General features: G+C 40.3%; 1 protein-coding gene across 8 annotated transcripts in view; it reads left to right on the top strand.

Annotated features, from left to right (window-relative positions):
- fryl (furry homolog, like) overlaps positions 1-25024 on the top strand; it is a 135926-nt gene that overhangs the window by 50989 nt on the left and 59913 nt on the right. For 5 of the 8 annotated variants that reach the window (XM_036581460.1, XM_036581457.1, XM_036581454.1 and 2 more), the window contains 6 exons: positions 17751-17965; positions 19499-19552; positions 22749-22888; positions 23041-23137; positions 23293-23372; positions 24804-24884. In XM_036581460.1, coding sequence (XP_036437353.1) covers positions 17846-17965; positions 19499-19552; positions 22749-22888; positions 23041-23137; positions 23293-23372; positions 24804-24884 — 572 coding nt within the window. In that variant the 5' untranslated portion in view covers positions 17751-17845. Of the gene's footprint in view, positions 1-2797; positions 3473-17750; positions 17966-19498; positions 19553-22748; positions 22889-23040; positions 23138-23292; positions 23373-24803; positions 24885-25024 lie in introns of those variants that run through there. The other 3 variants (XM_036581458.1, XM_036581459.1, XM_036581461.1) reach the window with 3 other exon arrangements.

Raw genomic sequence — 25024 nt, 5'->3', positions numbered from 1 at the left:
AGTCATCGTGTCAGATGTGTTTTGCTTTAAAAAATGTCATGTTTCAATGTGTGTTTATGTAGCTTTTGCACTGATAAAGAGTGTTTAATAGTCTGAGACGTCATAAAATGGAGGGATCATAAAACGGAGTTAACTCTTGTCTGATTGCACACTTTTCACTCTTTCATTGTTCAGCTGGCCGTAGGTGCCACACCTACTGCCTCACACAAGCCGCTGATTAGCTCATAGGTCAAGCAGGTGTGTGCGCACTAACACTCAGACTTACCATGCTGTTCGTAGTGTTGGGGTTTTTGTGTGTCCTAAGTTTCCATAGGTGTAAAGCAAATGTGTGTGATGCGTGGTTTTTATGGTGTGGGAAAATGGTTATTTTTAGAGAGCTGACATCCTGTTTGGAGTGGAAAAGAACTGAGTGAATAGAGTGTGTGTATGTGAGAACAAGTGAGTGTGTGTGTTGTGGTGAGGGCAGAGCGTTTTAGTTTGGGTTGTGCTGAACATCGGTGTGTTGTGGTGCATGTTCTGCTGCTGTGCATGTGTACATTACTGGCTGATATCTGTACCAGTATAACTTGTTTTATTGATTGAGTTTCAGTGACATTAGCCAGGTTTCCATCCAGATGTCAGTGGACTACATTCAAGCAATTCAAGCAACATTGCAAAATAATTTCCCTCTGCTCTTTACGAAAGAATAAAACTGAATTTGCTGACAATTTTTTTATGTTGAACAAATTCTAATTGTTTTTTGTAATTTTATTTCTATATATTCAGACATATGAACGTGGTGAAAGACACTGAGCACACTGGCAAACGTAACAGCTTAGCATGTGTCCATTAATAAGCTGCAAGCACCTTATGTCTGTTTACTTATCTGTCTAATATTAGGGCTGCAACTAACGGTTATTTTCAGTGTCGATTAATCTGTTGATTATTTTCTCAAATTATTAGTCGATTAGTTGTTTGGTCTATAAAACATACCTCATCAGTGTTTTCCAAAGTTCAGGATGACATGTCTTTTTTTTTTTGTCCACACTCCAAAGATATTCAAGTTGGTGTCGCAGAGATGTAAGGAAACGGGAAAATATTCAAATTTAAGAAGCAGGAATCAGAGTTTTTTCCTTTTTTCTAAAAAAAAAATTACTCAAACTGATTTGTTTCCCAAAATAGTTGCCGATTAATAGTCGACAACTAATGGATTAATCGGTTAATCGTTGCAGCTCTATCCAATATGACTAAATGTTGTTTTCTTTAATAAAACAAAGTACGTTTTGATTTTGTCAGGGATGCACTGACATAGAATTGCAGGCCGGTGCAGATATCTGATCATTTTCAAGCACGTCTCCTGATGTTGACGCATAAACGTTCGTAAAAAAAAGAAATTGGGCTTTGATTCATCTGGGGTAGCGTTAAAGAGAGAGAACATTTGTTTCTGTGGAGTTAAAACTGCAGGAAAGTGAATAAATTACCCAGTTGTCATATAATTTCTATTTACGTTCACAAAATATTTTCTATTGTAATTTAGCAGTGGAAAATGTATCTGCCTCCAGTGAATTTGCTCAATACGTTTATGCAGTTTTTTGGCAATTTTCTTCTGTTTTCTTATCCTTTATATCAAAATATGCATATAAATACATGGATGGAGACTTGGCTACTGGTGAATGACAAGCATTATATTTGTAATAACACCCTATTCCTTAAAACACCAGCGTTTTGTTTGCAAAATGGCTTGTTTTTTAGTTTTATGAATTCTATTGTGTACTTTACACTGTATCCTGAACCTGACAGCTGCAATATGTCATTTACTGGGTGCTTCAGATTGTTTGCAAAAACATAAAATAAATAATCAGCTTCTTTTTGAAAAGCTGGTTTCTACATAATATGTTATGGATGCAAAGATCATTAATTGTACGGCTGATTCAGGTTCCCTTTTCTTTAGATGAAGCTCACACTGTGTGACCTGCATGAACACAGGAAACACACCAGCACATTTCCAGTACCTTTTATTTAACGAAACATGCAATATAAACATTGTTTTATCTTTAATGAGCCGAACTGGCATTAAAATGTTTAAAATCAGTTGCCAATTTAGGTAACATGAATTAAATATCATCGGCAGTAAATGACAGTTGGCTGTTTAGCTCAATGAGTCATGTATGATTATGCTTAAATAGGAGTAGCAGCATCCAAATGCAGTGTAAGTGCACTTACCTGCTTCATGTTATTTACCTCATCAAATTGCAACATGATTGCAAACCGTTTCCTGTCTTCCTTTCGATGTAATTTTAAATCCTGGGTTTGAAAGACATCATTATAGAACACATTTCATTAACTTGAATCACTCAAAATGAAATGTCCACTAATATCATGATGCATTTGGGGACTATTGCATTTTATTAATGCCGTCCGGCACTTGTGAATGTGAATGTGAATGTGTGTGAGTAACTCCCTTGCGTCATCGCTCACTTCATCACGCTCATTCTCTTTCTCTCTCTCTCTTTCTCTCCCACCCCATTGCACTGCAGTCAAGGATGACACATCAGCATCACTGTGGCTAATACAGGATGTGTGCCTTTGCTAGGGCTAGTACAGAGAGAGCGGAGAGAATAGCGAGCGGAGCGGGAGAAGGGCAGTAGCAGTTGTGTTTGAAAGGCTGGAAGCGAGCCAGTGAGCGTTCGCAGCACGCTGATGACATCATCCTCCCACCCCTCCCCTTCTCTCTGCCATTGAAACAAACGCTTCTCTTTACAGGCCCAGAGAGCAAGTGCTAGCAAGCATTACTATGGGGAGGGGTTGGCTTTGAGCGATCGGAGAGGGAGGGAGAGCTGAGCGTGTGTGTGTGTGTGTATGGGTTGAGAGTCTGTGAGCGCGCCAGCGTTTTTTGCGCACACAGGAAGAGGAGGAGAGGAAAGGGGGAACGTCGCTGCTCTCTGCTGGGAGTCTGTTCTCACCATTCCTCTCTCGCTCTCTCTTTCTCTCTCACAAACACACGCACGCTCCCGGAACAAACTTTCACTGCGCCGCTCTTTCCTGATCAAGCGCGCTGGCCGCCGAGGGTCGGACAACCGCGCCAGCCTGGATCTGGAATTCCTCTCTAAGGACCTCGGTGGCTTGCTCTCATTCCTTTATTTGTCCCTCGTGGTTTCCTTTCTTTCTTTCCTGGGGTTTCGCTCTTCGTTGAACTTGCTTCATCATGGGCCTTTCTCGGCCCTGCAGCTGATCTGTGCATGTGTTTAGGAGCATGCACTCCCTCATGGTTCCCAGTGGAGGTTGAAACTTTACCCTGGTGCAGGAGAGCGCATGTGTGGGTGTGACAGCGGAGCGGACCGTAGTGCCAGCGGGACTGGCCGGTGAATTTCGTGCCTTTTTTTTTGTTTTTTTGTTAACCCTCAATTCCGTGGTTGCGTCATGCTGAGTCTGCAGGATTCTGTCTTCTTTGAGATCAGCATTAAGTCTCTGCTCAAGTCATGGAGCGGGAACTGTGAGTACCTTAGAGAGATGTCTTTGTGCATGCACACAAAGAGTGCCTACATTGATAAAATCCAACTTCACATAGTGAATTCTACCTCAGAGTAGGGTGAATAGCGAAAACACAGTGATACTTGAAGACATTTTAATGATATTCTGTATGGATTATGATATTTAGTCTTTGAGGTGTGCTAAGTCGCAATTAGGGGTGGATGATATTGCAAAAAAAAAAAATAAAAATTGAAGCTCAGTACTTGAATACCTTTTCTCACAGTGCATAATATGCATCACAATATTTAGTTATTCTTTTCTGAAGAACAGAGAAAAAGGAACCAGGTATGTAAGCCTGTGCCTGGTGATGGTTAATTGAGTAACAGCCACCAATGACTGTCATCGCTCATTCACCACAAAAAAAAAAAAACATTGTTAATTTATTGGCCTTTTTCGTGTTAACCATAGCAATAGCAGTATATACATAACAGAACTTTTAAATGTACCTTTTTATTGTACCTAACATGGATCAGATTGTTTAAACATGTTGAATAAACATGCTGCAGGCTGGTATCAAGCCTGTACAAAAGCCGCGTCTTTGGTATGCTGAACATTTTAGGACATCCTCACACCACAGCATCAGGCTTCAGATGTCTCAGCTCTCGTTCAGCAGGTGAAATGGATCATTTCATACGACTTCGGCTAAAACGGCCTCAGAAAACTTCCGTTCTTTCTTTGCTAAATTAAAGATGACTATCCTACAACCGCAACTTTTATTCGACTGCACTTGGTTTATTTTATTTGGCAAAGATTCAACTCGCATGGTATCGCTGTGTTTTCTGTCACATCTGCTTTAGTGTAAGGAGCTCTAGGAAACATGCGATTTTAGTGTTCTGTTCGGACAGACAATATCTGTGTTACACTCAGAAAAGCATATTGTAATTTGTAACCAGCACGACAGTAGTGCAGTTATTTAAAAAAGAAAAAGCTATGAAGCTATGTTTTTATTGTTTCTTAATTATTCAACTAAACAAACTATTTACCAGCTTATTTACATCTGTATTTTTATATCTCTCTCTTTCATGATTGATCAGTGATGAAGTTGTTCAGTAGTGCTGCCGATCCCCACAATGTACTCAGAAAAGCGTATTGTGATTTTAATTCATCATAATAAAGTTAACATATCATATTTCCCACTCCATCCTCAAATACTTGAGCATTTTGTTTGTATAGAGATATTTACCAATAAACAAACATGCAAGCGCTTTCTGCTTTGAATGTAATTATCCTGAGGTGTATTAAGTGTCCTCTTAATCTAAACTGCCCATTGTTTTCTGCACCTGTGTACATGCACAGGCATGAACCGTTGGTGTGGCCGTTGGTGCTGAATTGTTCCATTCCAGACTTGCTTGTTTATATGCGAGTTGATTGTTTCTACCTCCATGTGAGCCGTCAGTTACACTCGTGTTTAAGTATCTAGAGCTCATATATAGTAAAAGTTGCATCACACAACCCTTTACTGCTTTGACACCTGGCACACAAAACAACCAGCCTTTTACACATGTAAACACACACTTTCACAATAGCGCTGCCCTTTATATGACACAGGCTGCACGTTTATAAGATGACATTAAGTTTGTATGATAAATGACATGGACAGCCTATACATACACATGCTTTGAGCGTTGTTATCGACAGTCGTAACTCTCCTTGCTCTCTTAAAACAGTGCTGTGGCAGCATGCTTTTCATAAAGCTCAAAGCAGCAGTGGTATAAAGAAAAAGACTGCACCGGCTGCCATCGTATTGTGTGTGAATGTTTCACAAGAAATGGATCATTAGAAATGGTCAAAGTATTGCAGAGAATAAGATTTCGCTCTGTTAATGTACGTTAAAGTTTTCCTTTGTCCTGTATGGTTTTTGAATGTGCAGGGTTTTTACAGCAGCAGCGATTTGCTATTTTTTTATTGGTCTTGTTTTTTTCTAATCTTCCTTTTGCTGGATGTTCTTCCTTTTGAGTTTGAATATGAGGCCGTATGTCCCAAACACAGAATTTTATTAAGCTTAGCTCTGGAGATGTCACCTTGGCTGTGTTTACATTCAAAGATTTTTGCCAATACGATTGAATACGTTTCGATTACTGACTAAGACTGAGGTGTTTTTATGCTCACTCTACTCAACTATCTGATGGAAAATCTCCGTTTACATGCTCACTACAAGTAATCTGATCCAAAATGATGCGCATGCGTAGAGAACCGCTTAGTGTAGATGTTACCATGTCCGCGAGCATCACGAGTCCAGTCAGAGTGAGACGAGTTTTCAACTTGTGTGCCTTTTTTGTTAATTGCTTAAAAATGTACTTCACATGTATTAAGGAACCGGCGAGAGGAAGAGGTCGTGTTCTGAGACACATAAGCTGGACGTCCGTCCCACCGTCATCTTTTAAAGCTCAGAGCATAAACTCCGTCTCCTCTGCAGACCAGTTCCAGCTCCCGTCATGTTGAACGTTATAAACTTTCGCTATGGTGTGACACACATGAGCAGAATGAAGTTAAATGTTCTGATTAGGAATGTAATCGGATACGGGTGTTTACATGGTTATTATTCTTCTATTTAACAGATTATTTACAGGTTTACCCACCTCGCTCAATCGGATAGAAATTGTATTACAAATGGCCTCAGTCAGACTAGTCAGACTATTCAGATTGAGGTGTTTACATGGACGTATTCCGATTGAGCTAGTAGTCGGATTATTAACGGATTATTAGGCTGCATGTTAACGTGGCTCTTGTCGTTTTACTTCTTTGATTGTTCAGTTTAGGGAACAGTTGCTCCAGATGGAGGGTTTGTTCTTCCATCGAGTCATTTAGCAAAACAGACATGACTCAGGATGCCTGGACAGAGGAGTGCAGCGCTGCCCAGAACAGATTCCACCTCTCTGTGCTCCTCGGTGAAATTGCATCAGATCCAGACGTCATTGTGCGTGTTATGATGGGGGACAGATCAATGAAGGGAAACATGAGTAATCCCAGTGGATCTTTCAGAAGTACACTCTTGGATACACTCTCACTCACATCCCTTGCCTGAGTGCTGAGTGGAAGTAATGGGTTTTGTGGGCTACGGGGTCAAAAGTGAGCTGGCCGCCGTGTAGGTCAGATGTCGTATGACTGTTGAGATTTGGGCCTCTGGACTGTTAGTGTCTCCCAAGGCAATGATATGCTCTGATACTAACTACGTTAGGGGATTTATCATCTCAGTGTTTGCAGAATAGCCTACAAATTGGAGGAGTCTCCAGTATCATATGGACCTTATTGTGTTATCGTATGTTTGTATGGTGCTGTTATAATTATTCTTACGTGTTTAGTTAATATACTTTCGTAAAGCTTTTTTTCACTGGTGTAAGTGTGATGTAACGTTGGTTAATCAGAAATTTTGAGGTAAATTTGCTGTGGGGCTGTCTGTATACAATGGTGTTGAAGGTAAATACATAACAGAGTACATGGTGATCTTATGAAGACTGTGTTATGTGTGATGGTCTTCTGTGCCTCAGTTAGCACAGAAGTTACACAGTGTTAAATGCTAGCTACCATCTTACATAGGACTCAACGGCACTATCTTGGCTTTGGCCCATATTCTAATCTCTGCCTTGATTTGCATTATGCAGATCTCTGGGACACGAGACAGCGAGTCGCACTGAAGTCATGACGCGTGACTTGACTCATACTCGCCCTTAAATGACTTGTGGCTCAACTCTGACTTGGGACTTATGACTTTTTTATTTTATTTATTTAAATTTTAAGCCTGAAGGGGAAAAAACATGAACAAAACTCATTGAATTAGGACTTCCAACTTTGCAGTAAATGAATGAAACCTATGGTTTCTAACTTTATGTATGTGACTTTCCATGTCAGTTATGCGGTGGTGTGTGGTCATTACTCTAGTGCTGTTCTCAGTGGTGTCAGGTTTGATATGACTTCAAATAACCAGCCGTTCATTACAGAAAAACCTTCAGTCTGATGGGCAGAACGAGGCACTACATGCAGTAAATGCAGTGTTTAAAGGAAAGAGGTAAAACAGCTTGAAATGTGTGGTTCTCATGTAGTTTGGATAGCAAGTGTGTTATCTAGTTACAGATCACTTACCTTTAAAAACGTATAAAATTCGTCTAGCTAGCATACATGCTATATATACTATAGACTGACCATCTGTTTCAAGTTGTTTTGCCTCTTTTTTTCAAACACTGGCTGTGTTTACATGCAAAGATTTTTGCCAATCCGATTCAATACGTTCCAATTATAGATTAAGACTGAGGTGTTTTTATGCTCACTCTACTCAACAATCTGATGGAAAATCTCTTTACATGCTCACTACAAGTAATCTGATCCAAAATGATGCGCATGCATAGAGAACCACTTAGTGTAGATGTTACCATGACAACGAGCATCACGTGAGTCCAGTCAGAGTGAGATGAGCAGCAGTGAGCAGTGCTTGTGTTCTTAATTGCTTTAAAATGATGTCAGACTCAGGAAAACGTCCTTCACATGTCCTTATTAAAGAAGGCCGAGAGGAAGACGTCGTGATCTGAGACACATAAGCTGGACGTCCGTCCCACCGCCGTCTTTTAAAGATCAGAGCGTCAACTTTGTCTACTCTGCAGACCAGTTTCTGCTCCCGCCATGTTGAATGTTATAAACTTTCACTATGACGCGACACACATGATCAGAACGTACTTAAACTTTCCGACTGGGAATGTAATCCGATACAGGTGTTTACACGGCTATTATTCTGCTATTTAACGGGTTATTTACCGAATTACACACCTCGTTCAACCGGATAGAAATGTATTCCTAATTGCCTCCATCAGACTAGCCTATTCTGATTGAAGTGTATACATGGACGTGTTCTATTCCGATTGAGCTATGAGTCGGATTATTTCAGGATTATTAGGATGCATGTAAACGTGGCTATTGCTTTTACTGCACATAGTGCTTCAGTTCTGTCCTTCAGATTGAAGCCTTTTCTGTAATGAAAAGGGGGTTAGCCAATAGCAAGGCTGAAGTAAAATACCCTGACTCTATAAAATGTGAGAATGTATTCACACCCCAGACACTTCAGACTTGAATCAGACTAGCACTGCAGAGACTCCACTCAGACTTCAGTTGACTTGATCTTAAGTATTATGCTTTTCGTGCAGCTTGCATTGTGAGAAATACTGCTATTGAGTAGAAAGTGTGGGGTGATTATGATTCACTATCTAGCTGCAGTTGCTTGTCTAGTTAGTTGTTGTAATATCTTTTTGCATGCTGGATATTGCAACCATCAATTTTGGCTGTGTAACCAAGATGCTGACCAGCTTTTCAGGAATGACAGACGTCCAAGAACACCTTCACGCCACACTTCATTTCCCGTCAGCCTCTGCTGACTAAGTGCAGTGATGTGCATTAAATAAGAAGCCCAACAATGTGGAAAACGAGAGGTTGTTGAAAAGTCAGACTGTACATTGACGATCTGGTCAGGCTGCACTGTAAGGAGAGCTAAAGCTGGGGGGGGGCTGGGAGCTCCAGTCTCCCCTTGAGTAGAGTCGAGCTAGTCAACAGTACACAGCCGTAAAAGCAAGCCAGTACAGTTGGGCCAACGGTCACTTCATGCTGGCATGCCAACACTGTCTCACACACATAACTCCTGCTCTTCCTCCCTCCCTCCCTCCCTCCCGCTTCTGCTGTTTGTTGTTTCCAGCTCTTTTCTTTGGGCTTCTCTGTTCAGACAATGAGGAGCGAGGCCTAGTTTCATTGGCTGTAAACATGTAACGCTGCCAGGTAATATAGTCCTAGTATTCACTCCTTCACTCACTGCCTGATTATAAAAATGCTAAAAATGTGAAAAAACAGCTTTGTTTGTTTATTAATTTACTTTTTAAGAATGAATGGCATACTTCATTCTCAAATTATCCAAAAGGACTTAGGAATTCTTGTTGGTGTCATAGTGCATCATTGCCTTAACCATCACACCTTGGTACATGTGTACATTTTTTTATTTTTTATTTTTTTTTGCTTAAACATCAAAATGGCAACAAAAATTAGCATCTTAATTCATATAAAAAGTCCAGAAACATGGAAGTCTGTGCACGTTGAGACACTATAATAGTGTAGACACATTAATCTCTTATATCTGACTTCAGTAAATATTCAAACATGCTTAGAAACTAAAGCCAATGTGTTTGTGTTCATGTCTGTGCTGTATCAGTTTTTTTTTTTCTTAAACTGAACCGGATTATGTCTTTACAAGTCCTGCCTGTTTGCACCTTAATTAAAAAAAAAAGGTTCTGCGTTTTGCAATTTGATCAAATTATTTGATGAACCATGATGACTCCCTTAAGGCTGTTGTTAATTGTAAAATAAGTTCTTAAACAAATTCTCTTTATTACTGTTAATGCTACCCCTTGGCGACACACACACTGTTTAAATTAGATTAGAGATACAAACTGTAAGAAAATTTTTAATTGAACTTAATAGTTGCATTGATGTTCCTCTTTCGATCCTAATAACTCTTAGAGCTTAGTAATGAATGTGACGTAGGCGGTAGCTGTCACTGCTGCTTATTAATAATGGATTCATATACCTTTTTTTTTTTGATGATTCATCAAATAATCTTTTTTTATTTTTATTTTTTTTTTCAGAAAAGGCCCAACAATAAAAAAAATACTGAGAGACAGCAGGAGAATTAAAAATGTGCTTAGTCAGAATTCACATTGTCAGCTATAATTGCTGATTAAGTGACGAGGTACATTTTAATTGATAATTTATTCATTTATTTAAGTAATCAAATTTCATGGAATGATTTAGAACAGCTCTAGTAGACCGTAGTATAAAAACCTTGCTGACCGAGAAACCTTCCTCTGTCCTCTTCTCAGTGACTCAGGTTAACTGAGTTAACATGGGACAGTCAGTAATGGGGCCGTCGTGGGCTGGAGGTTAGGGAACCAGCCCTGTGACCGGTAGGTCACTGGTTCGATCTCCTGAGCCGACAGTACGTTGAGCAAGGCACCTAACCCCCAACTGCTCCCTGGGTGCTGCGGATAGGGCTGCCCACCGCTTTGGGCAAGTGTGCATTCACTAGTGTGTGTTCACTAGTATGTGTTCACTAGTGTGTGCATTCACTAGTGTGTGTTTCACTGCACGGATGGGTTAAATGCAGGGGTGAAATTTCCCCGTTGTGGGACTAATAAGGGTCTTAAACACCTTGGATTTCTTGTATATTGCTTGAAAACCATATCAGAGCTTTAAGACCTCATCCTCTTCTCCATGGACTCTGAAAGCAGCCATTTATTAGCTTGAGTACCCTGATTGTCAGAGATTGATTCGTCTTACTGTCACTTGTCACCTGTGCTAGTTTGAGCACACAGTGGCTATTACATAGCGCTACTAGTTATGGGTGAAAACTGACGAACTGAACCCTATATGACTTTGGAAGTAGCCAGTGATCTCTTGTCCGCCGACAGGACAGTGGGTTTCTCCAGAAGTTGTCCGCCTCTGCCCTTTGCTTTGCAGCATTGATCCACGTGTTCAGAGGATGCTGCTTCCCAACTCATGCTCCTATGTCTAGCAGTGCAAATACCCTGTTGGGTGCTTTTAAGCTTTAAATGGATCTTTGTTCTGGTGCTCATAAAATCCAACAAAAAAAATCTGACAAAAAATTGGTATAAGATTGACTCATCTTACATGCACAGAGTAGTTGCAACTAAACGTTAAGCTTACTGCTGTACGGCAAGGTTGAAACGTCGCGATTTCTTGAGTGGTCAACTGCATGGCCAACAAGATCCAAAACAAATTCACACTCAGTAGCAATTAGAAATCATATTAGGCCTGTAATAATGACCAAATACATTTGGATCGCTTTGTTTAATTTATTGTTATTATTGTTGCAATAATAATAATAATGATGCTAACAAATTTACGTGGCATCATTATGTAATTTGTATAATCACAAAAACAACTGTACTTTAACATATATTGTTAATGTTGAGCTTTTGATGTTGAGCCGACGGTACGTGACTGTTGTACCCTTGAGCAAGGCACCTAACCCCCAGCTACTCCCTGGGCGCTGTGGATAGGGCTGCCCACCGCTCCGGGCAAGTGTGCTCACTGCCCCCTAGTGTGTGTGTGCGCGTTCACTAGTGTGTATGTGGTGTTTCACTGCACGGATGAGTTAAATGCAGAGGTGACATTTCCCCACTGTGGGACTAATAAGGGTCTCTTTAATCTAATCTTAAATTGATGCAAGATTCACCAGAGGGCCTTCTTAACCTGGCTAGAGGGACATCATGCCCCACTGTCATGGTAACAAGCCCCTTTTGGTGATATATATATATATTTTTGTGCTGTATAAAAATGAATTGCGGTTCATTTATTTCCTCTGTTTACACATTGCTATTGTGTAATGTATCGTTGAGCTTTACACTAAATGAACATTATTCTAAAAGGTGACATTTTACCCCATTTCCCCTACATGTTACTCAAATATACTTCTGTATATGTAATTTCTCTAATAATTTATTAACCCAGTAGCAAGTGTGGAAGACAGCTCCGTTTCAGTTCTGTGCCGCTGTGTCCTGTGTCCCCTGTACCTCCCTGAACCTCTTGTTGGAGGTGGTGAAGCTTGAAGCAGTGCATTGTTCCCAGGTATCACTGCTTTGTCAGCAGCTGCACTGAAGCCACTTCACACAGGCAAAGTCTATTTCTTTCATATAGAGATCAGCGAGTGACTCCTAACCAGCGTCTGTCTCCGAGTCTGTCTTTAAATAGATGACTGTAATGTGAGATGATAATGGGACTGGTGTGTTTGATCTCAGCGTGTGTCTGTGTAGTGTGTACTGTACGAAGGCTCATGCTTTTCCACAGCTGCATGCAGAACCGCAGCATTCGATTCACGAGACACGCAGTAGTGGGTTTAGTGACCTTTTCATTCAGCCTTTTCATTTTGGAGGGCAAATTCTTTATGGGTGAATACCATGAGTTTAGTTTGAAATTGTGAATTGAATTGTGTGGCAGCCTGCAGAAATGCTTCACATGGTGAGATTTTGGCTTTTTACACTCAAGTTTCTTTAAAAAGTGAACTGTTACAAACATGTTCCATCAGGGGCTTGGTAAGGGGGACACAGCTTACCCTGGGGGTAAAAGCTACCCTATATAAAAAATGATTTAAAAAGTTATAGCTATTAATTATAGTAAGACATTACCTCACCTCTTTGTTAACTTGCTGCAGACTGAACACTCGCACATTCGCCGCTGCACTATTGCACTCCTCACCTGATTCACTCCCACTTTCACTTTTGTTTTGTGTACCGGTTGTGAAATAAATTCTTATCAGTCATTGCAGTTCGTTTACGTTGGCAACGTTGTTCGTCGACATGAGCGAGATCTGCCAACAGTTGCGATATTCTCAAAAACTTGCTACTGTGTTTTGAGGCACGTCAGCTGATGGATACACAGGATATCTCATTTTTACACCCATTTATGTAGACAAACTTGGACATGTACTTATTTGAGTGATAAACTGGCTTTTTGCCTTCTGACTCAGTGAAATAAAACTGGAAACAGTGCTGATACTGAAAGGCTGGTCTGCTGACTGGCACTTTACCTCAGCTTGAAATCCAGCTTTCAACAAATAATGAATCATTTTTCAGAAACTACAGAAAGTACACAATCAGACCTCTTTATTTGAGAGCACTGTTCATAAGGCTACATGACACCTACATAAGTGTGTCATGACAACTGACCTTACCCTACATAAATGTTTACAAATGCTTATCTCTACAGGCGTCATCTATCATAAAGACTACTTTGGCTAAGTTTGATTTAAACTGGCAAATGTAGCCTTTATAATATAACTTTATAATATTATTACGCCTACTGGAATAAGCATTTATAAACATTTATGTAGGGTTATGTCAGATGTCATGACAGGCTTACGTCAGTGTCATTAAGCCTTATGAACAGTACCCTACAGTAAAGTGTTACTCTTTATTCTATTACCCTAGTAGTACTTTTTTTAAGCAATGCCATAGAAGAACCACTTTTGGTTCCCGGAAGAACCAGGTTTGAAAAAGAGACGTTTGAGGATGACTAATCATCTAAAGCTTTCAGTAACGTTCACACAATTTTTCACACTCACACATCATTTACAGAAATGGTTTTCTTAAGAGCCTCCGTTGAAAGTTTTTGGGAACCAGAAGTGGTTCTTCTATGGCATCAATCCAAACAACGCTTTCTGTTACCTTTATTTAAAAGAGGATGTTTTCGATTTTGTGAAACTGGGCTAAGCAGATAAGAAACTGCAGTTGAGCAAGAAACAGAGACACACACACACACACACACACACACACACACACACACACACACACACACAAGATGTGTAAATTGCCTCATGATGAGCCAATTTCACAGCATTGATTTCAAAATGTTAAACTTTTTAAAAAAATAAATAAAACATGCAATCATTTCTTGGTAAAAAAATAAGTCATCTTACTATTTTTAAAAATACAAATTCTAGAAAAAAGCTGGGGTTTGTTGTTATTGTTAGTGTGGTGAAATGAGATTTCATCATGCATTGACTCATTCCCTAAAAAAGGAAGAACAACCAACAGTGTATTCCATAAAGCTCTCTCTCTCTTTCTCTCTCTCTCTCTCTCTCTCTCTCTCTCTCTCTCTCTCTCTCTCTCTCTGCCTCTTTGTGTGTCTGCTCTCTCTGTCTGTGTACTTCATTCTGTCTCTCTGCCCATCTCTCTTTGCCTCTCTCTCTCTCTCCACCTCTCTCTCTGTAATGTGTGCTGTGGGTTCAGCAATGCAGCTCAAGCAAACATCACAAACATGCGACAAAAGACTGAGACTCGGCCAGAGAGACCGACTTTTTTTCTCGTATATTTTCTCTCCCACTCTGTCTTGTTGAGTGGAAAAGTACAATGTGAGTTTTTCTCCAGACCACGCCAGTCAGCTGTGCCAGTAGACAGACGACGAAGGGCAAGGAGGCACGCTGATTCGATTGGCCGCTGTGGGCTGGCTATGTGACATCATATGGGTGGAGGAGGCTGCTGGTACTCCGTAAACAAAGAATGAGTGTTCTTCTGACCAGCTGATAAACACTGTCGCATACCAGGGCTACACAATTAATAGTCTATTAATCATTATCATGATTTGCCCTCTGGAAGGTGCTAATTGCAAATGACTGTAGTTAATGCAGTCCCGCTTGTGGTGAATCAGAACGAAGCGTTCGTGGTTAAACATGGCACGGGTCTGCAAACCGGTGCTCTCCGCGAGGAACACGTTTCTGCCGAGCACGCTCACTGTGTCATCCGCTCCTGCTGAGCGTTCGGCGAGAGGCCTGTCGAGTCGCGGGTGTGTTTGTGTTCTTGCTTTTGCGTGTTTGATGTTATGTTTGAGTTGCTGGGTGTGATCCCTTCTGCTTTCCTCTTCCGAAAAACTCATAAACCTTTACAGCTTTTTCTTCAGCCTCCTCTCATTGTTTGGACTTTTCTGGACTTATCACGATTTCCCCAGCAACCGAAGGCAGAAGAGGACAGGGATTTCCTGAATTAAGGGGAGTGTTAGACATGTGACGCTCTCTGCGCTCTCTCTGGGTCTCTCACGCTCACACACACACATGCTCAGCATTTCCAGTCCCTCAGATTTCAGAGCCTTGCTCTAATTCTGTGATCTGATCAGGTTCTCACCTCTTCAGGGGTTTCAGTTTTGTAGCTCGTTCACAGCGAAATGGAGATGTTGTGAGACGCAGATAAGCCAGTAGGGGGAAACGGTGAAAGTAGGAAAGTGGAGAGAGTAAGTAATACAGAATTACTGCCTATTGGGTGCTGCTGTCTTTTGTGAACCAGAAGCTTCATTAAATAAAAAGTCTTACTTTTAGAACAAAGTTTACCCGAATTCACTGTGATTGACAGGTTTCTCCACCCTTTTTTTTTTTTTCCTCTTCAGAGAATGTGTGTGCTCGCACACTTAGGAAGCAGGAAATGGCGCATGCCTGAAATAATGTCTTTCAAAGAGAAAGAGTTGTTTTTCACCTGTTTCTATGGAAGCAAACACAGCAGAACAACACTCAGATCAACACTCATGCACACACAGATGTACAGTATGGGAATGCGGAGGAATTTGCTGCTGAGGTGTCTTCCAAGAGTAAATCTGCAGGGCTAACAGGCTGAGCGACTGTGGGATAGTGAATGCTGACTAAATTTTGCATCTTCAGGGTTGGGATTTGACCTGATTTGATCTGTTTTATTGCTGCTTTATTTCTGCACGTGTCTAATCTAAGTCATTGCAGTCCTCTTCCAGCATGGACAAACTATGACCTCACACTTATTTTGAACACCCCCAGTCAAATTACACTTTTATTGGTTTTCTAGGTGAGAATACGTGATCACGTCCTCTACAGGGAACAAACTTAAATGTGGGATTTTTCTGCAAATTGTAGTGCATAATTAATTTGAGTTTAACATACTGTGGAAACAAAACATAAAATATGAAATCATACCTTAGCATTTTATGTTTCATTTTTCAAATATGTTAAATTCAGCAAATAAACAGTAATCGTTCATTAAACTGTGCAGACGTCTGTTCTCTGTATAGGATCAGTCATTGAGATGTAAACAGTCATTTAGAGTGGTTAGATGTGAAATGGTTCGTTGTTGAGAAACTTACAGACTCTGATTTCTTTACAGTGGTGGCATTAGGAACCAGAGGTCGCAATTTCTAGGGCTGGGCAATATGACCAGGGCCTGAAATTAATTTTTCAAAATGGACAGGGGAATTCCCCTCCTAAATGTTTCACATAGGGGGTATTTAAACAGTTTTGGGGGTGGGTGGGGGGACACCACTTGTGAGCTTAAATATAGGTCCCACCTTCTCCAGTAAAGCTTTTTGCCGCCTTAAAGTTGACCTTTTGTAACATCGACTGGTAAAAGGCGCAGCACTGTACATTTTACGTATCAAGCAGCTCATTTCACCGTTGTTCAGTTCGAGCCACGAATATATTCTGAGCCAGTCTGAAACTTGTCTATGGACTAGTCACCTTGCTAACGTTACTGTTACCTGACTGAGGATCCTGAGGATTAATATCGTTAACGCTGACGTCTCTAGCACTGCTGTTTGCGCTAGCCCCTTTCAGGTTTTGGTGAGTTTTTGAGAGTTTTTTCTAAACAGGTTCCACATCAGATGATGTAGATTTACGTTTTAGCCAGCGGTCCATGTTCGCACCCCGTACTCAAATTCAGGCCCTGATGACAATATTGTTATTGTGATAAATTACATCACAGTATGCTTTTCTGAGCATATCGTGAGGACTTAAAGAACACTGACCAACTGCAGGTTTGGGATAATTAGGCTTGTAGAATTGGATTTAGTTCAGTGTGTGAAACGTTAGTTGTACTTAGTTTTTATAGTAATTTTTTAAACGTGGCATTACCGGTTCCTTTTGAATTATGAATGTTTGGAGTTGATTTACTCTGTACAAGCATTTGTTTCATGTTACTGTGGTCACAAACTACATCAATGTTTATGTGCATTTAGTAGCTCAGATGGCCAAAGGTGCCTTAACCAGCCACAGACAGGACTGAGATGTGGCTAAAAGGTTACCTTTTGCTTTTGAATGACTGAGGCAGTTCTCTTAAAAAAAAAAAATCATGTTTATAAATGTACTTCTCTGTTACTGAATTTGTTATTCAGCCCTGCTGAAAAGATAAAAACAGGCAAAGTAATTGTACAGAAATTCTCAGGTTCATATTCACATGTTTAGGTGCACCACTACACAGATGAGCTTCACTGTTTCTGTAGTCATATGTATAGTTACACATTCTGCGCATGTGAGTTAAAGCTAAATCCTCCAGCTTTTGAAGCTATCAGCTATTTTTGTTACATTGGCACTTTAGTTTTTAAATTATTCTGGTTTTGGAGGAGTTTCTGGTGTTTACTTGAGTTTAAGAAACGTGGCAGTTAAGAACTGGCAAATCGCATTTGACAGCAGACACTTGCTCACAGTATAGATTGTCACTGTTTGAACTATCATCTGTTTTAAGTTTTGATCGTGAGGATAATTTTAAGCACAAAAAACTCTCAGCCTGATATAATTGACCATTGGAATTTTGAGCTCCTTAGTAGAAGTATCGTCAACATTTTCATATTGTTCAGACACCGATACACAGCAGTAGTAGGTCCAGCACCAGCTCTTCGCTCGTTTGCAGAGTTGCATTCATCGATGAATGACAGGAACTGACCTCATCTCTGTCTCTTTTTTTGCGCAGCCTCTGTCCCGGTGAGCAGCAGCAGTCTAAGTAGACGCCGTGCAGCCCCGTCAGCCCCGCTCAGCTGGGAGAAGCGCAGCGCCCAGGCCGCAGCCATGTCCAGCATCACCATCGACCCCGAGGCCAAACCTGGCGAGTTTGTCATCAAGAGCCTCTTCGCCGAGTTCGCTGTGCTCGCCGAGAAGAAGATCGAGGTGGTCATGGCTGAGCCGCTGGTCAGTACAGCTCAGATAAATGTGTGATTTGGGGGTTGTGCACCGTGAGTCAGGGTGATGAAATATATTTGTTCTTCAAAAAAAATACATTTACAAAAGGAATATTTCTGCTTCTAGAATCTGATTGGTTGAACCATGTTCAGAGACACCAAAAAAACCCACACACCTCTGCTAAATTCTGTATTATTGCACTACAAATTATTAAAAACCTTTTTGCTCTTCATGAAATCATTTTAACCATTGCATTGTTACATGTAACGTTGTTACATCATGTATATTGCAGTTTTATAAAAGCAGTAAGCCTTTCGAGGTTGGTTTATACTCCGCTTTGTGCACTGCTTTGTATAACAACGTGGTTTATCATGGTACAGTTAGTGATGCACATGCTTAATATCGTATTATGCTTTGCATTAAATTATTGTACAGTTCTGTGTGAAAGTCTTAAGCAGCTATCAAAGCTGTTGAAAACTGCTTGTCTAATTAGTATGTTTTTGCCAGCAAAACCCCTGTGTAACATTAGAAGAAATACATACACACATACATACATACATCATCTAAACCGCTTATCCTTCTGGTTCGCGGTGGGGTGCTGGAGCCTATCCCAGCTGTCATTGGGCGGAAGGCAGGATACACCCTGGACAGGTCGCCAGTCCATCGCAGGGCAGACAGACAGACATACACATTCACACACACACCTAGGGGCAATTCAGCATGTCCAATTAGCTTAACTGCATGTTTTGGACTGTGGGAGGAAACCGGAGTACCCGGAGGAAACCCACGCAGACACGGGGAGAACAGGCAAACTCCACACAGAAATGACCCTGGTCGCCCAGCCGGGAGTCGAACCCACTGCGCCACCGTGCTGCCCTAGAAGAAATACAAATGAATATAAATACAGCAAAACATAAGACATTTTAGTTTTAGAAAGTAATTTCTATGTTGGTTAGAAAAAGAGCACAGGACTTCTCGCTGCCCTCCAACCATCACGTGGATTTGTTGAATTCCAGCAGCAGCACCTGATTTCATTTTATGAAGGATTGATCAGTTGAAGCTGGTATTGGGTGATATTTGTAAATACAGAAATAGCTTTGGAAATAACATACTGACACACATCATATCACAATGTATTATTATAATTGTTTGTTTGTTTTTTATCCTAATGAATATGTATCGTTTTCTCAAATGCTTAAGACTTTTGCATAGTACTGTGTTTTATATCCGTATGTGTAGTAGTTCATGACAGTGGCACTGTGCGCTGTAGCAGTCTAGGAGTTTCAGAAATAACCAGAGCAGGTGACCAGAGTTAGCAGAGCTAAAGCCATCAACCAGACAGTAGATGGTGGATTTGTCTGTCTGTCTGTATGTCTATCTATCTATTAACTACTCATTTTAGTAGTTAATAATACTGGAGGGCTCATTATAAGTGGACTGTTTTGTTTGAGAGCATAAAGCTAAGAAGTGCTTAATGTACCAGTGTCCAGTACTAGAAGTCCAGTCCCATAATTACTGTTTTCTCTCTGTTTTGTTTTTTAGGAGAAGACTTTATCCAGATCTCTGCAGAGAGGGGAAGATGCACAGTTTGATCAGGTGAGTTTTGGTGTGTATGCATGAAGGTGGTGTGGCACCTGCTCGCTCACGCTCTCTCTCTCTCTTCTCTCTCCCCCTGCCCTGTCTATCTCTCTCATCCCTTCTCCCCCCTCTTCTCTGCCTTTTGTCTGTTTCCATCTCGTTCTCTCTCTCTCTCTCTCTCTTTCTCTTCTTTCTTCTGTTCTTTCTCTCTCTGTTTCTCTTTCTTTGTCAGTGGCCCTCTCTGTCTGTTAGAGTATCAGTCAGTAGTCAGAAGTCATTGCTGTTAAACTCCTAACAAAGGAGCAGCAGCAGACAGCTTTGCTCAGCACAACGCAAAGCTAAAGAGACCCCACACCGCCATGGTTCTCACCTCTTAGGCACATGTGCAGTATGTGTATAGGAAGAAGGTCTGTGTGGTTTGTGTTTGGTTTATTGTGTGTACTTTTGCATGAAGTGTGTATGTGTGTTTACATCAGAGAGAGAGAGAGAGAGAGAGAGCTTCTAAGCATTTGTTTGCATAGAGAAAACAGGATTGATATATGTGTTTTGTACGGTAAGTCTGCAGGCATGTACCATGAGATTAGGTATCCTGTGTGTGTGTGTGTGTGTGTGTGTGTGTGTGTGTGTGTGTGTGTGTGTGTGTGTGTGTGTAATCGCTGCGTCATCCTCAGCAGTATATCAGCGTGGGGTGTTGGAGTGTGTCGGCCCAGCGCGAGGAGGGCAGAGAGAGCAGTTACATAACTCTCTTCAGCAGCATTCATCACTCTGCCACACACTCACACACACTCATACACACACATTCTCTTTCTGAAACTCTCTCTCTCCCTCCCTCTCTCTCTCTCACACACACACACACACACACATACATACACACACACACACACACACACACACTTGATTGTCCCTAGCTGCCACCATATCTTAGACACTTATGCAAATATTATCCTGATATTACAGATAAACCTATATCCAAATCTGCCTTTAAGATGAAATACTTCACTAAGCGGCTCTCATTCTTTCTTGCGCACACACGCACGCACACACGCACACACGCACACACGCGCACACACACACACACACACACACACACACATACACCATTCCAATATATTGGATTAGTATCTAGTGGATCGGTATCAGTAATGTTATTAAACAGATTAGATACTTGTCCGACATTTGTATAAACCTACTACTATGCCAGGTTTTGTGCATGCTGGGCAAAGTTGGCCTGTGAGGATGTTTGATTTGGCTCACCAGAAGGTCACCCTAACCGCTCCACCTTTCCAGTGTACTATATGTACTGGATAAGTTCTTATTTTCCTTTAAAATTGTATTTTTGGAGAATTTTTGGAATAAAATATAGTTTAATGTAAAATACATCTCTCAAATCTTAATTTGTACATGCCTACCATTTTTTTGGCCCTTGGCCCTTCAAGACAAAAATCAGCCACCCCTGTTCTTTTATTAGGGCTGTCAAGTGATTAAAATAAAGTATTATAATTAATCACGTTATTTCGTGTAGTTAATCAAGATTAATCGCATTAGTCTTATTTGCTCAAATTTGACTCTAAAGAAAGATTGTTGTGCCTTTTGTTACAACTGTGTGAGTGGACGAAATCCAGTAGTGTTATTTTCATCATGTGGACTCGTGAATTTTGTAGGGTGAACAGTTTTCTCTTTTCATCATGAACACTGAGTGAGAGCAACAGTAGCTGCATGTTCCAGTCATATATGTCGGTGGTTCCAGCTCCTCCACGTTTCTGGATTGTTCTTCATACGGTTTATGGATTCTTGTTATGTTGGGGTCTGAGGGATCTGGAGCTTTCAGCTTCACTATTGCATTCGTTAGTTTTGTGCATAGGTCCATAGGATTTGTCCATGGTCTCCTGCGAGCATTGTCCACAGTGTGTCGAAGGCATTCCTTTAAAAACTGATTTTGAATGAGAGTTTTACAGTCACTCATTATATCTTAGCAACATACAGCACTTGTACGGCTGCTGATGGATGGTTTGAAGGGTTTTAGCTGTGTTCAAAAAGTTAAGTTGTGTTAAGAGTTTCTCATGTTAACGTCTTACTAACCCATTAACTTTGACAGCCCTAATATTTATGTTAATGTGCTATGAAACAGTAGTAGAGTTGAAAAAATATATCAGAACCAATTTTGAGAGAGGAAAAATGCAGTAAATTTATCTCCTGTAGCTGAAGTAGTTCTGTGTTTAGCCAGTGAATGTGACTGAAGATCTGTCACTGTTGTAGGAGGCTCTCACTGCAGAACATAATCAAATAGTCCATTATTACATTATAGTCAACCATCTCCTGCACTTTAGTACTACTGTTAGTCTGTTATCTACTTAAGCTGCATATATTTTTGGTGTGTGTTTGTTTTAGGTGCTGGGTTACTGCAGAGATCTTCATTCCCAATAGGACAAATCAATAGTGCCTGCACTTAACTGCTCACTTTGTCTGTCTCTCTCTCTCTCTCTCTCTCTCTCTCTCTCTCTCTCTCTCTCTCTTTTCTCTGTTTCTAAATTTCATGAACATTAGAAAACTTGAATAGTGAGTTGAAATAATGTAACAAAAACATTCTCCCCGCCCGCCTCTTTCTCTCTCTCCTCCCTCATTCTTCATTTCAGATGTTTTTGTTTTGTTGCTCAGTTTAATGTCATTATTGGTGCACATTCCAGTCCAGATTGCTGGAGTTATGTCACTGATGTCACTTTGTGTAACAGAGCTTCTTTACTATCATGATGCCAGTATGTTTAAAGAATTCTTCTGCTTGTTTGTTTTGTTCTGTATGTACTTGAATTGTTCTGCTATTTAAGTGTAATAAAACATCAACTTTTGAGCTTCTGTTTGCTGCGTATTGTCACTGTCCAAAAAAATAAGTCTCCATTTTTTTGTGATTTTTTTTTTTCCTGCGTAATTTGAACAAAGCAGCTGTCATTTACATTGTGTAAAAATTTCACTCAAAAAGTGCTTAGAAATAAATGTTTCTTACATTAACTTACATTGAGAGTAAAGAAGGGGTTTGCCTTCTCCAGTAAACGTACCATTTTGGAGAGACTTGTTTTTTTTTATTTTTTATTTTTTTGGACAGTAACAATATTGAAGAAATTGTGCTGAACCTAAAAAGCAAGAATATTTCTTTACCCCTCAGTAGTAAAGGCATATGTGTGTGTGTGTGTGTGTGTGTGTGTGTGTGTGTGTGTTTTAGTTAATAAGCTCTATGAGCTCAATAGCGGAACATTGTTTGCCCTCGCTGTTGCGGACGCTGTTTGACTGGTACCGGAGACAGAGCGGCACGGAGGACGAGTCCTACGAATACAGACCCAGATCCAGCACCAAGTCCAAAGGGTGAACAAATACATCCTGCCGTTCCAAAATTACATGTCTTATTATGTGTCTTTACACTTTAGAGAGAATCACTTTATGAATAAGATAAAAAAAATTGATGTAAACTTATATTACCACTTTTTTTTCTTCTGCTCTTTCCTTTACCACTCCAGGGATGAACAGCATCGGGATAAAGACTACCTACTGGAGAGGAGGGACTTAGCCATAGACTTCATTTTTTGTTTAGTTTCAGTAGAAGTTTTGAAACAGGTAAGGTCTGTTTGTGTATATTTGAGAGAAAACTTCACTGTATTTTTGAAAATGAGGCACAAGTTTGTGTTTGGGTTGCCAAGTCCCTTTAAGCAAATTTCAAATTTCACAGAATACAATTTAGATTTCTGTGCATGATCTTTTTCCCCCTTTAGATTCCTCTTCATCCTGTGCCAGATGCATTAGTCCATGAAGTCCTTAACCTGGCATTTAAGCACTTTAAACACAAAGAGGGGTAAGTAGTGGCACATGCACACAACACCAAAGCGACTTTTTCTGTGAGTGAATTTATCGAATGATAAGTTTTGGTCTAAGGACTAAGACCTGAGTACTTTGAGTACTTTTTTTTTTTCACTGACATGAAAGATGACCAACTACAGATCCTTATGTGTGTGTGAAGGGTAGGAGCAGGCAGTTTTTAAAATGGTGATATAAAAAAAAAACAGAGCCATGTGAAACAAAGTGGTATGTGTCTGCTAAAGTGTGAGGATATCTAATTTACTAGTTACTAAATGCGTCAAACAGAACTCTAAAATAACTTTTATAGACATGATGCTTGATTTTCTTTCATTCCAGCAACTAAATCTTCCTCTAAAGGACTAAGTGCTTCAAAACGTTTCCCATCAGAGTGATAAAAAATTCAGTGCCTGGAAGTGCAGCAGCACAGACGTGTACATAGCCTATGGGAATTTAACTGACAAAATTCTAAAGGCCAGCTTAGCATACAGTGCTCAGAATTAGTTTTGGGATGCTTCTATCATCATGTGTTTTATAGAATGAATCAATTATAGAATGATTTACAGTATTGAACAGTACATAATATTATGACCTTTTAATGACAGCTGTTATGACTTATCTTTCAATTCTTGGAGTTCAACTGAGCAATACCAAGCTCGAAAACATTCACCTTACCTCACAATTTACTTCAAAACAAATGCTGAGACACTACTCCAAATGCCCATGTGTTCAAACCAGATCTCCAGCGTACCGTCTAGCACACCTAACTTTAAATTTCATTAACATTCTGAAAGATAGAGAAAGTTAGGAAACTTGAATATTGAGTTGAATTAGTCTGACATAAAATACAGCAGCTTTTGGAATAAAATGTCTGTGAGGATATTTACAGATATGCTGAAAGTTCAAATCAAGAGTGAAAAATGTACTGAAGTGATGGAAAGAGACAGTGTCCAGAACCTGCTGCACTCTGGCCAGCCAAAAGAAAAAATCCAACAGTGTCATCCAGAAAAAAGCTTAGGCAACAAAATACTAACCTAAATAAAATACTAACTACTGACCTACATAAAAGACAGAGGAACTAATATCTGTCCCACTAATGTTACATTTTTTTAAATGCCTTACTTAATTTTTATTTAATTTCTGGGATTGCCAGTTTCAGTTAGTGAACCTGGTCAGTATTACTGGTTATGATAACTTTTCTGATGGATATGAATAAGTAAATGACTCTTATTAGTTTATCTTGGGAAGTAATGAATTATCTAAACATATAAATTGCATTTAGAGAGTGTCCCACGACTGCTTTTGAGCACTGTGATGGTAGACGACCTTCACTGACTCCAAAGACCGCACATATATCTTAATCACTGTGCTTGTCGGCATATCTTAATCGCTGAGCTTGTTTTTTGTTGTGTTTGTTTGTGTCCGACAGGTACTCTGGTCCCAACACTGGCAACGTGCACATCATTGCAGATCTATTTGCTGAGGTCATCGGAGTCCTCGCCCAGTCCAAGTGAGTCAGGATTTCTTTCCAGTTCCCTGAGTAAAACTTTTTTCAATCTGCCTTTAGGTTTTTTCCCCCAACTTTGCATTGCATAGCTCCATTTTAGCTTCAGCACTGTTTAAATCCAGGACTCAGTTCACAACTTTAAT

This window comes from Colossoma macropomum, unplaced genomic scaffold, assembly GCF_904425465.1.
Source record: "Colossoma macropomum unplaced genomic scaffold, Colossoma_macropomum, whole genome shotgun sequence".
NCBI lineage: Eukaryota > Metazoa > Chordata > Actinopteri > Characiformes > Serrasalmidae > Colossoma > Colossoma macropomum.
The sequence above is the reverse complement of the archived record's forward strand: the minus strand, read 5'-3'. Positions and strand labels throughout refer to the sequence as shown.